This window comes from Schistocerca serialis, chromosome 5 (assembly GCF_023864345.2).
Source record: "Schistocerca serialis cubense isolate TAMUIC-IGC-003099 chromosome 5, iqSchSeri2.2, whole genome shotgun sequence".
NCBI classification, from domain to species: Eukaryota; Metazoa; Arthropoda; class Insecta; order Orthoptera; family Acrididae; genus Schistocerca; species Schistocerca serialis.
In genome coordinates, this window is record NC_064642.1 from 655,757,071 (window position 1) to 655,769,841 (window position 12,771).

Consider the following 12,771-nt stretch of genomic DNA (forward strand, 5'->3'; position numbering starts at 1 on the left):
TAGGCTATCATTACTAAATTGTTAATCAATCTTGAAGCAAAATATCCATTTTAAGGGCTCTGAGGCGTTAGAGACCATTCACTCAAAAAGATTTATAGCATTCCACAATGCCGGAAGATATTTAAAAAATTATACCATTTTTTACACTGTAAGTTGCTATTATCGGGCACATACTGAATGACGCACCATAGGTAAGGTTTCAAAGTGAGAAGATGGGTAAACTACAGTGAGACTAATGCACTAACAATCTAATAAAGCACGAACTCTATTCTGCATGGAGATATATCTCTGTGCAGTTCTGTTTCTGAGTCAATGATTATTCACTTGGTTGACATGCACAAGATACGATAACATGCCATGCTTCTTTCCTCATTGCACACGTTTATGGGGTAGCAAAGAACATGTAGGTAAGTTTTTTGCAAATGTGACACTAAAATTGATGTGCATACGAGATGAAAGCTGAAAATGTAACGAACAAGAAGCAGTAGCGATACCAGTAACCAAAAAACCTTTGGTTTCGGAGTTCCGGTTTGATTTGCTGTCAGCACAAATACAGTAAAAGTGGAATTAAATGAATTACGAGAGTATGCTTTTCATATCACTTCCATCTGTTCCTGGTTATCCGAAATATAGCAGCAAAAAGCAAGCCACGTCAGCGAGGTCAAATAGGCAAATATGCATTCAAGAACAGAAAAATGTTCGAAATGCCTTCCTGACACGATGTTGTTCATGTAATCTCTATAATTTCTGCTATTTAGAACCGTCGTTGCGAACACACGACACAAGTAATGAACAAGAAGCAATCGTAAACAGTGATCTGCTAATGTACCGGGCTACTTAAAATGGCGGCAGCCCCCCTTTCCCCCTGTGGCTTCAAAACGTGTACAGTGTCAGTCTGTAGTGCCATCTACCTTCATTTTTTATCATTTTAGGTCGTGGACGTACATGCATGCTCTCCAAGAACCCCGGATCGGACGCTAACAAACTAACAGATTGATAGCCATTTATACAGTCTCAGATAACTGCGTTATACCATCACCGTGTTGACACATGTCACTACCTAGGGAATGTTTTTGTAATAGCAATTAACCAATCTGAAATAATATGACTAGTAATGTTTTTAATACCTAATTATTTGCAAGCATGAAAGTCGTGTGTAGCTAACAGTTATGTTCTTTTCAGAACTTGTCTGCAAATACCCAATTATAGTGTGTGCCTCAGTAGTATTAAAAAAACTGAAATGAACTTATTGGCTGTATATCAGTGGATAAATCAGATCCTCCCTCATCTTATTTAACTTGATCTGTTTATTTACTTCGTTATAATTTTCTGTTTCTTTATTTAAGGACTATATATGTAATGTAATTTTGTATTGTAACAAATACAAAATTATATATGCTTTGCACACCAGAATAATAAATATAGTGTTACAACAACATTCTTCTGAAAGTGTAGGAAGACTGTAAATACGGAATATCGTTGTGACAATTGTATTTATTCTTCCTCACAAATTAAAGCAGCAACTCATATCCTTAATTGGAGCATTCATTGTATTTTTTTGGAAACTGTTCTGGCTTTTCTTTCTAAGAAAGTGATAACTGCCAAAATCGTATTCATTATTTATATACTGCAATTATGTTTTATGAAAAGTAGTCAACAATAAGCTTCTCAATTGTAAAAGTGTGGTGGTTGTGTGAAGTTTGTTCTAATTTGTGCGAAAAATTACAATTCACTCTGAGAACAATGAACTTCTTACTTTGCACTTTATAAAGTAATTGAAACAACGAGAAAAACAACTGCAAGTACATTCCATTACCAGTATCAGGATCCATTATGTTTTCACACTTATAGGATGTTCTTTTTCGGTACATAAGTCTCCTAAGATAACTAGCTATTAAATTTTCTTTTGTACTCTACAGATGGGTGAGTCCAAGTTACGTGTTCAACCTTTTTGAGATGTATCAGTCTTTTATTTGATTTTTATTTTGTGTGGTACTTCTTTTTTTTTTACCAGATTTTCAACATATTACGACCATTTACTGTCATCAGCATTTTTCAAGCTTAATTCGTAAATTATTGACAATTACAAGTCGCTCCTGATAGAGAACGCGCTTTTACAATATGCACATAACATCAGATATTACAGAACATATTTTCCTTAAATTAAAAAGATCCCAGAATCCTTTAGAAAAGAGAAAGCGAAAAAAGTGTACTGTAGCAGGATTCGAATCCACACTCTAGCTTCACTTTTTTTTTTTTTGATCCGTCATTCTACCTTCTACGTCACCGTGTATACTTGCTAATAGGTGCACTGTTTTACATTTACGAAGACTTCAGCTGCCGTTATATTTTTTACCGTATATTTAAACCAAAAGTTGCACCTTTTCAAGAGGTCTTCAATAATGGAAGAAGTAGTATATATTCATAGGCCGTATGTAGTAGGTTATAAAACCTATCAACTGTGACCTCTCTCACTTCTCAGAGCTCGATACGACCACGAACGCCGATAGACGTCTCCGACGAATGAAACTGGCATGCATGCATATGTCATAGTGACATCACGGAGAAGTGTTACCGCAGTGATTCTACTTCTAGTATCTCCTTTGTAGGGCGCGGAGGTAAAGGTCACTCTACATATAAATAGTACCTTTGATGTGAAGATTTTGTTGACGTCTACATTTGAAAGGTTAACGAGTTGTGTTTACACGGCTATTCGAAAATAATAAAATAAATAAATATATTTACAAACTCATTAATAGTTGCAGTTTGTGTTTTTTTATGTACCCGTAATTCCCACGCAATATTGACGATGTTATACGGTTACTTCTCACAGCAATAACGGTAGTTTAGGACGTCGGCGCATACATAAAGCCTACTTGACTTAGAGGTTAAGATATATTTGCATCTCGGCGCTTCTCGACGTTTGGTTTCAATAACGTTGCGTTTTGTTTGGACAATATGAAGATTGTTACATGCGTCGCACCTGTTAATATTGCAGTTATAAAATACTGTGAGTTCAGTTTTGTTATACTGTACATCACTTTCTTTTTTACGTGACTGAAGTTCACTTTAGTAGTCCACAGAGACGTTTCGGCGTCGTGTATTTGGTTCCAATCACGTCAGAAGAAAACTTTATAATTGAAAGCTTCTTTACATTACTACGAAGTTGTCTTCTGCTTCAAGAATGATAACATTCTGTTAAGAAAATATTATAGAACGTAACGTGTAAAGGAAATGTACGAAATTTAACAACTGTGTTAGCTTCTATCACAGCTATCACTATTACCTTTATAAAACATTTATTTGAAAATACACAGTAGAGCCACCGACAATTTCGACAGCCGGCAGATAAGAAATGCCAGATATCTTGGCTGTTTAATCCTGTCGAAAATAAATAGTTTGTGCGTGGCAGTTAACATTTTACTGTCTGAGGGGCCCCTTTCATTGGGAAAAGTATTTTTTATGGCACTACACCAAGCGTAAGAGAATTTGTACCAGGAGTATCCTTCACACAAAACTTTTTTAAAAAACAATTTCTCATAGAATTACAAACTTTAAAAATTCACCGCCATTGAATTGTAAAGAAATGCAGAGGGGCAAATACCTGATGGAGAAGGAGACAAGATATAAGATGGTATACCTTCATTCCTTGTTAAGTAAACAGAAAATGTTAAGCGTGTCTATAGCGCTGCTAAGAAAACTATATGCATGGAGCAGCGATGACTCACTTTTGTATTGTGAGAGATCGACACTTTGGTTGAAGTACGCATGCCTTGTACATACAGACTTGGAGTAAGGATCTATTTATCTACAAAGTAGTAAGTTAGAGCCATCAGGAATTTGATGTTTATATATGTAAAGAAAATATGTGGAGAATATGTTATGGTTGGTTTTCAAGCAGGTCTTTATTTCCACTCATAGAAATGTCAGATGTTGATGTGTAACCCTCCTCTTCAGTCATGGATTGGGTGGATAAACAGTGACTGGGCATACCAGATATAGACATCTGGTTGTAGAGAGCAGTTTAATTAAATTCATAGGACTTATGAGATGAGTGTTCCCACTGCTTTTATTGTCCCCAGATGATAGGTTGTGACATACTTCTCATCATGACTTCTGAATGGTGTGGGTACTCGCCTTAGTAAGTATTTGATGTTGACCACAAAATGAGGACCTATGCTGTGGAGATGAGACACTACGAAAGAAAAAGTCAGAACACTACTCCAATCCTCGACAGTGAGGTTGAATGTTCATAGCGTTGAATTGTGACATCAGAAATACTATTTACTCAAAACAAAAGATAAAAGTTTACATTTGCTTATCAATTGCTGATTCAGCAACAAACGAGTTAGGACTGCTGAGCACATAAATTTAAGAATAGAACTGAACCTCAAAAATTCAGTATTCTGTAACAATACTTTACAATATTAAAGGAAAAGGGAAAGTTCCAAAATACAGAATTAGGATTAACAAATAGGGAAGAAATAAAAGGTAACAATTTTCTTCCTGTTGCTGGAGCAGTGTTTCACTAAAACTTGCAAAGTTTGTGTGTTTTTTTTTTTTTAATCACAGGAAATTGCTGTGTACGTAATCGTGTGTAAAGAAGGTTAAAGTAAATCAAGATTCTAGATTCTCAGTTCAGTCTGTCAACATGTCTTGAAGGATCAGTTAAAATCTAGACCGTGGACTCACTCTTTTTTTTTAGTAATTTATTCTTCTAATGATCATTTTACAATAATATAGGGTTCAATCTTTCAATCATTCCTCTAGGGAGCATCTTACAGGGACACATTATTTGTCATCATAGGCCTAATATAATGAAAAGAAATAGATTAAAAAATATACATACTCTCACATATATATAAGTATACTTAAAGACATCCTCCTGAATATGAGGTCAGTGACTTCACAACTCACCCGCCTTATTCAGTTGCTCCGTATTGTATGATGTTCTTTGATGTAAACACAGTTTTACTCTTCTTCACTACACACTTAAAGGACCCTGCCCCCCTGATGCCCCTGGAATCATGACTTCCTGTTAAAGCCCTTGCTCTAACTCTAGTGCATTCTGAAAACTGACTGTTCATGTCTTCCCCCCAGTCCAATGACAAACTGAGTCCACATGCCCCCATGATGAGTGCGATGTTGAACTCAGAAGAATGAAAAGTCATTACTGTCGTACTCTACAGATCTTGGCACATGATTTTCTTGCAAAAACATTTAAGTACTGTGATGTGACAAGGTAATGTAATCTTCTTTCATTATTGATTACTCTGAATCCTCTAATTAATACTTAATTGTGTAGTACACATTACTTATAAACAATGCTTTAGCTGCCATTTTAAACAGGTGCATTTTAGAATTTGTTTACATCTCCTCTGGCAGTTTATTGTACAATCTTATTCGCCACTGCAAAATGCTGCTTTGTTGAATTTTTTTTTTTTTTTTTTTTATTTTCCTTGGTAAATGTAAGCCTATACTGGCTCTTGTTCCATAAATATGTAAAGAACAAGTAGTGGAATACTTAGTAAGATTTTCTTTTATGCAGGGTGAATCGCCTAAAAATTGCACTGCAGATACTGCATAAATGGAAAGTGCTATTGATGTGTGGTTTTCACAGAATGGATTGGTAGCCAGGAGCTCATATTGTTAGCAAATGAACAGCTTGTAATAATACTTAGAAAGTGTATTTTTTGTGCAAACATACACTTTTTTAAATGGTACAATGCCTGTTGACATTAACAGACTAAAAGTAGGATACATAAAAATGTCAGTGATGTTTTTTGCAGGAGTTATATACAAAATATCGTATTTTGAAAAGTTCCCACACTGAAGAACAATTTAAGTGCATACACTAGTTACCTGACTTCTGAACAGTAACAAGACAACTGACCATCACAGGTTGTGTTCAAAATGACCACCAGCAGTGGCAATACTCACTTCCAATCTGGTATGGAATGAATGCTACGCATGTGCTAGCATTTCAGCAGTGTCTGAGCAGGTTGCAGTAATATCTCAGTGAATATCATTGGATGTATTTGGTATGTCCTTGTAGACAGCATCTTTCAGACTTCCTCACAGAAGAAAGGCTACAGATGTCAGATCAGGGTAATGGGCTGGCCAAGGTACAGGTCCTCTGCGTCCAATCCAAAGATTTAGAAGCAATTCGTGAAAACATGCTGTAGTACTTCTTGCGATATGGGCTGGGAGTAATGTCTTCTAGCAACCATGGAAGGTGGTCTGTTAGGAGGGTGTGATGCTTGTGCACATTCAGTATTCCACCTATGAGAAATAGACCTATAAGCTGGTGGTTCACTATTCCACACTACAAATTTACACTCCATGGACACAGATATTTCACCTGATGAAGCCACCAGGGATTGTCAACACACCAATAGTCCTTGTTTGGGCAATTTACGAGACCATGATTGGTAAATGTGGCTTCATCACTAAACAAGACACATGATACATCTGGAGTATCCTGTGGTAATGCCCACATACAGAAGTTAGCATGATTCTTATACTCATTTCCATGCAGCTCTTGATGGAGAGATGTGATGGGAATGGAACCTGTGTTGCCGGAGAATGCATAGGACACTTCCCTGACATACGACCCTCCCTCAAGTGATTGTGTGGGGGCTAACATGCAGATCAAGTGTGAAAGCGTCAAGAACATTAATTTCTCCCTCTTCTGTCATCACTTGTTTCCTTCTCTAAGGTTATCTAGGCATTACACTACCACTTTCATGTAACTGGTTGAAAGAGTTGATAAATAATTGCTGAGATTGTTGATGTCTGTTGAGATATCTGTCCACGTGCACCATACAAGAATGAACTGCATTCTTCCTATACTCTCCATATACCATGAGCATGTCAGCTTGTTCTGCATTGGTAAATTCCATTGTTCACTCACAACCTGCTGCTTAGACTGTGACACATTAACTGACTAACAAGTCACATTGCACTCAAGGAACGCACAAGCACACTATAAGTAAACGTAATCACATTGTATGTAGTAACTATGCAGGTTGAATGGCATGAACAAATTTCAGCATAGAAACTTTTCAAAATAAAATATCTCCTAAATGACTCACACTAGAATCCTGTGACAAACGCCACAGACATTCTAATTTACCCTACTTTTAATTTGTTAATGTCAATAGACATTGTTCTATATAAGTAATGTATATTTGAACAAAAAATACTCTTTCTAAGTATTATTACTATCTGTTTATTGGCTAACAATATGAGCCCCTGACTATCAATCCATTCTGTGGAAAACGTATGTCCCTAGTACTTTCCATTTCCACAACATTTGTGGTGCAAGTTTTAGGTGATTCACCCTGCATGCACAACAGATTGGTAGATGTACCCATTTAGTGCAGTAAGGATACTCAGTTTTGTAAACAGTACTGTACAATCAGGCTGACTAATACTTCTAGTTAATATTCTTACAGCCCTTTTCTGCAGTTTAAAAACAGTGTCCGTATTTTGTACTTTTGATCCCAAGAAAAGAAACCTATTGCTAAGAACTGAAATGTATGTAGGAATTGTATGTCACCACAAGACACTGATTGTTACAAACCAATGATAGAACCCAAAGAGCAAAACATGCATATGACAAGCTTTTTGCCAGTATCTTCATGTATTCATTCCATCTCTAAAAACTTTTTGCTTGTTACACCATCTATACAATTATCAACTGTACTAAATGTGACAGAACTGTCTCCCTCTTTATACTGAAGTGCACACTGGTGCATACTGTTGTTTGTTGGCTCAGTACAAGTAAAAACTAAAGTACTATATTTCAACTTGAAATATATGTACATGTTCTTATTGAGGAGTGTAATATAAATGCCTGTGCTGTGTTTGAAAGAACCATTCCAGCAATTGCCTAAAATGATTTAGGAAAACCTAAATGATGGACAGAGTATGAGCAACCATTCTCTCACATCTGAGGCCACTGACTTAACAAATACCGTACATTACAACATTTGGTTCCAACGTAATATATAATGACAAACTGCCTATTGGCTTCCGTCTCAGGTTCTTCGGCTGACGTTCATCTAATGATTTTTCTGACGCTTCGCCAGCACGAGTGGCTGGCATTGTCAAAGCTTTGACAATGACAGCCACTCGTGCTGGCGAAACGTCAGAAAAATCATTAGATGAACGTCAGCCGAAGAACCCGAGACAGAAGCCAATTGGCAGTTTGTCAACAAGTGACCACAAAAGCCTCAACAATTTTGTAATATACAATGCTCCATGGCTGTACATAGTTGGAGCAATTTGGTTTGAGAATATGGGAAAATAGGTGTACACTGTTCATTATGTCTCCAAGTTTGCTGACACTATTCACAGCCATCTTCACACATTGAATTTGACCTCTAGGCATCCATTCTGAACAATAGTATAAATCCTCAAATGGGATGGAACCTGGTTTGACAGCATCGAAGCAAAATTTATCTAACACCTGGTAGTCACTGTAGAAAGGATGGACATGGCCTCCCAGTGCATGTTACAACCACAGCAGTCCCACAGGTTCAACATGGAAGTTGTTCAGCTGTGTTCTAAGTAGGTATTATGTGCAGATGTCATACACCTCTCATGACTATCAAGGTTAATTTGAGGCCTGTGAAGCACTGAGACGGGATCTGCTTATCTATGACATGAACCCAATTGAGCATACTTGAAACTATCTTGAATTAGCAGTGCATTGTCACAGAAACTCTCCTTATATAGATTGGGTTCCCTCAGGAGGACTGCCTGCGAAGATTCGAACAGGCTTAAGCAGCAATTCTTGACTATCTCGAGGTCCACTTGCTGATAAGGATACAAGTATGATACATTGTATGGTTGGAGCAGCATAGAATTGTTTTGGTTATTGATTTGCTTCTTTTTTCAATTTGTTTGTAACTTTTTGTTTATATAAATGATTGCACTGCCAAATTAACAGTTACTGAATAACAAAGAGAGTAGAAGTATCAGGGAAGGTAGGTCACTGGATTGTGACCATGCAGTTCCCTCCTTCATAGGTCCGAAAACTGAAGAGCATGCAGGTGAGTCCCCACTCCCTCTATTCCACTATATCACCAGAAGCCACTGAAGGGTGTTTCACAATGCTATACTGACACTTCTGCTCTTGTCTTATGAATCGCTGGCAACACAGTGTGCAAACATGCCCAGAAGTGTTTACTTTTTCACAAAGCGCATTAACACTGCATGGAAAAGAGATATGAGTTACTAATAACACTAATGCAGGAAACTCATATGGACAGATTTTATATAAATCTCTGCACACTGTTCTGTTCTGCTAGAAGGGAAATTAATTCTTAGTCATCCTACATGGCAGCTTCAGTGATCTTCCAGGAAAGGCAACTTCTCCCAGCAGAAGCACTGATAGGTTATACCTCCCCAGCATTTCTTGACCATATCTCTTGTGTGACTAGACAAAATAACTTTGCTGAGCTATATCAGTACCTATTTGCAGTTGTTAAGTGCACAAATATGTAAAAAAAGCTCAATAGTTGAAGCTGTCATCTATCTACCACACTACAGAACCTGCCCCAAGTATAACATGTTCTCAGTATGTATTCAACAATGTCAGTTTCATTGTCTCCACTACCAGTAGCTGGAATACATTTCGCAACATGAGGGTACCAAATGCATCACCTTAACCTCAGCTCTCCCAATACCTGAAGAGGTCCAGAGCTTAAATTGGCTCCCTCTGCAACAGTAGTAGGTCACCTTAGTGTTAGAAAGCTTCATGTACTTTAACGCAAGTCAAGCAACGCATTACAGCAGATTGTGTGACTAGACAAAATAACTTTTCTGAGCTATATCAGTACCTATTTGCAGTTGTTAAGTGCACAAATATGTAAAAAAAGCTCAATAGTTGGAGTTGTCATCTATCTACCACACTACAGAACCTGCCCCAAGTATAACATGTTCTCATTATGTATTCAACAAAGTCAGTTTCATTGTCTCCACTACCAGTACCTGGAATACATTTTGCAACATGAGGTTTACCTTAACCTCAGCTCTCCCAATACCTGAAGAGGCCCAGAGCTTAAATTGGCTCCCTCTGCGACAGTGGTAGGTCACCTTAGTGTTAGAAAGCTTCACGTACTTTAACATAAGTCAAGCAATGCATTACAGCAGATTATTGTCTTAGATTTGAACTTGATCCATACCACTCCATTACACACATTCACATTCTCATTGCAAGAAATACTGTGGATGTATGGTAAGTGGCTCAACTCTGTGCAGTGCGCTCTGCAAGTGCCAGCTATTCCTAAATGGAAGAAGACCGAGCGAGGTGGCACAGTGGTTAGACACTGGACTCGCATTCAGGAGGACGACGGTTCAGTCCCACGTCCGGCCATCCTGATTTAGGTTTTCTGTGATTTCCCTAAATCACTCCAGGCAAATGCTGGGATGGTTCCTTTCAAAGGGCACGGCTGACTTCCTTCCCCGTCCTTCCCTAATCCGAGGAGACCGATGACCTCGCTGTCTGGTCTCCTTCCCCAAAGAACCCAACCAACCTAAATGGAAGAGAATTATGCAGAGTACCAGTAATGAAGTAATGGTGAGGGAAGTGTAGTCTGACTACAACATGATTACATGGTTTTACAAGGTGCCGTCAATTGTAGACAACAATTTACTAAGCCAATCCCTTTCCCATCAACACTACATAGGTTATTGACAATACCCCACAAATTAAACGCTTCTCAGCCATTGTTTATAGGAAGTTATTTTACATAATAGCTCGCTTAACAGTTGTAAATATGTGCTCACTCAATAGACTGAAAAATAGCTCCTCTACATAAACATGAGTTCAGTGAAGTTGTTTTGACTACTTGCTTAAAGGACTGGATAGAAAATGCTATGGAGTCTGTTTAAATTGAAAGACAAGCAGAACCTGTGGTTGGGGGAGTAGTCTTTCCAGGGAGAACACCACAATTGTCACACAGGATGACTAACAATCAAATTCCTTCTATCAGTGTAGAACAGTGTGCAGAAATTTACATAAAATCTGTCTGTATGCACTTCTTGCACTAGTATTATTAGTAACTCATATCTGCATTCCATGTAGTGTTAATACACTCTGCACAAAATAAATGCATTGTGGGTATGTTTGCACAATGTGTCACTGGTGATTCATAAGGCGAGATGCAGAAGGGTTGCTATAACTTTGTGAAACAGCATTTAGTTGCTTCTTGTGATATGATGGGGTAAAGAGAGTAGTGACTCACCTGCTTTTTCTTCAGTTTGCAGATGTATGAAGGAGGGACATGCGTGACCACAATCTGGTGACCTACCTCCCTTGTGCTTCTAACCCTTCACCTTTCCCCCCACCTCCCTCACCACCCCTGCTATACACTCTGCACACAATTTACCCTTTAATGCAGTTCTACTGTACCTAGATGAGATACACACATTTATATTTGTTATTTTTTTTATGGCTGTAATAGTCAGCAACTGCAGTATATATTTCAGAATAAAATTAAGTCTTCAGTTGCATTATGCTTGTATGAAGAAGATGTTGGCTTTTGCTAAACCAATACTAAGTAAGTTTCTGCAGTATACTTCTTGTACTTTACATAAATGTTTATACTTTACGTAAGTGCATAACAAAGGTCTAAAGATTTATAACATCCCTAATTTTGTATGCTTCTGAAGATGACAAAATAATTTATTGAAACTGGTAAAGTTAAATAAAAATATATTTGGAACTGGCAACTGAATTTTATTCTGAAATTTAATATTTGTTCTTAACCCACTTCATTTAACAATAATAATTAATTTTATACAATTAAAACAATATTTTTAATAATCTGTGATTTTTACATCCACTGCAACAGTATAACTATTAGTTCTAGAGAAAAATATGAATGGCATCTTTTTTGTAGGAAATTTAATGCAGTTTAATTTTGTGCTGCGAAACATTTTTGCTACAAGTTGCAGTTTTCAAGTTATTCAAGCAAAACATAAAAAAATGACTTTCAGATGGCCCCCATCCCCACACTCATACTTCACTAATCAAGATAGTTTGTCATCCATGGCCCTGCAACCTACCATTGTACAAAAATTTGTGACTATATAATTTTTTCCCTTAATTTTCCTTCATTGACTGGACTAATTGAGCATCTCTGAGATCTTATCGGGTGTATTGCCACACTCAGTTGTCTTTCCTTAGAGCAACTTTACAAAAAAATTGAATTCACTTCTAACGAGCTCATTACACTATGCATTGACGTGACTTGTGCTGTGTGAAGAGGGCACATCTATTTCATCTATTTCAAACATCATTTAAGGTGCTATTGAGTTTCTTTCTCTATAGCTGTTATTGTAAATGTTTTATTTATGCCATGTCATGTGTTGTAAGATTCAGTTAAATGTCATCACTTTGTGTTGTAAGATTCAGTTAAGTGCCATCATGTTCAACATACAACCTATTGAATTATCATTAGTTCTGAATTTTTTCCTCCAGTAATGGAAAAACTATCTATAAGAAAGTGCATTTCCAGGAAGAAGAATGTTGAACAAACTCAACTTTTATGACAATTTACTGTAACTGTTTGTTATCCTTTTAAAAAATTACATCCATCAGTTTCCTTCATTAACTAATGTGTTACTTATTTCCATCTTTCAGCTGCTTGCTTATGATATGTCACTCATAAATCTGTAAGTACATAACCTGCTCATATAGCTTAATGCTCAGTGCACTAGTTTATGAGACATGATAGGTGACCCAGACTTGGGCTGAAT

General features: G+C 37.2%; 1 protein-coding gene across 3 annotated transcripts in view; it reads left to right on the forward strand.

Moving 5' to 3' along the window:
• The first annotated feature begins 2,481 nt into the window (after positions 1-2,481).
• LOC126481457 (diphosphomevalonate decarboxylase) overlaps positions 2,482-12,771 on the forward strand; it is a 67,713-nt gene continuing 57,423 nt past the window's right edge. The window contains exon 1 of one of the 3 annotated variants that reach the window (XM_050105229.1): positions 2,482-2,618. Coding sequence is in view for 1 of the 3 variants with exons in the window: in XM_050105228.1 (XP_049961185.1) it covers positions 2,959-3,010 (52 nt within the window). In the remaining 2 variants the exon portion in view is untranslated. Of the gene's footprint in view, positions 2,687-2,764; positions 3,011-12,771 lie in introns of those variants that run through there. The other 2 variants (XM_050105230.1, XM_050105228.1) reach the window with 2 other exon arrangements.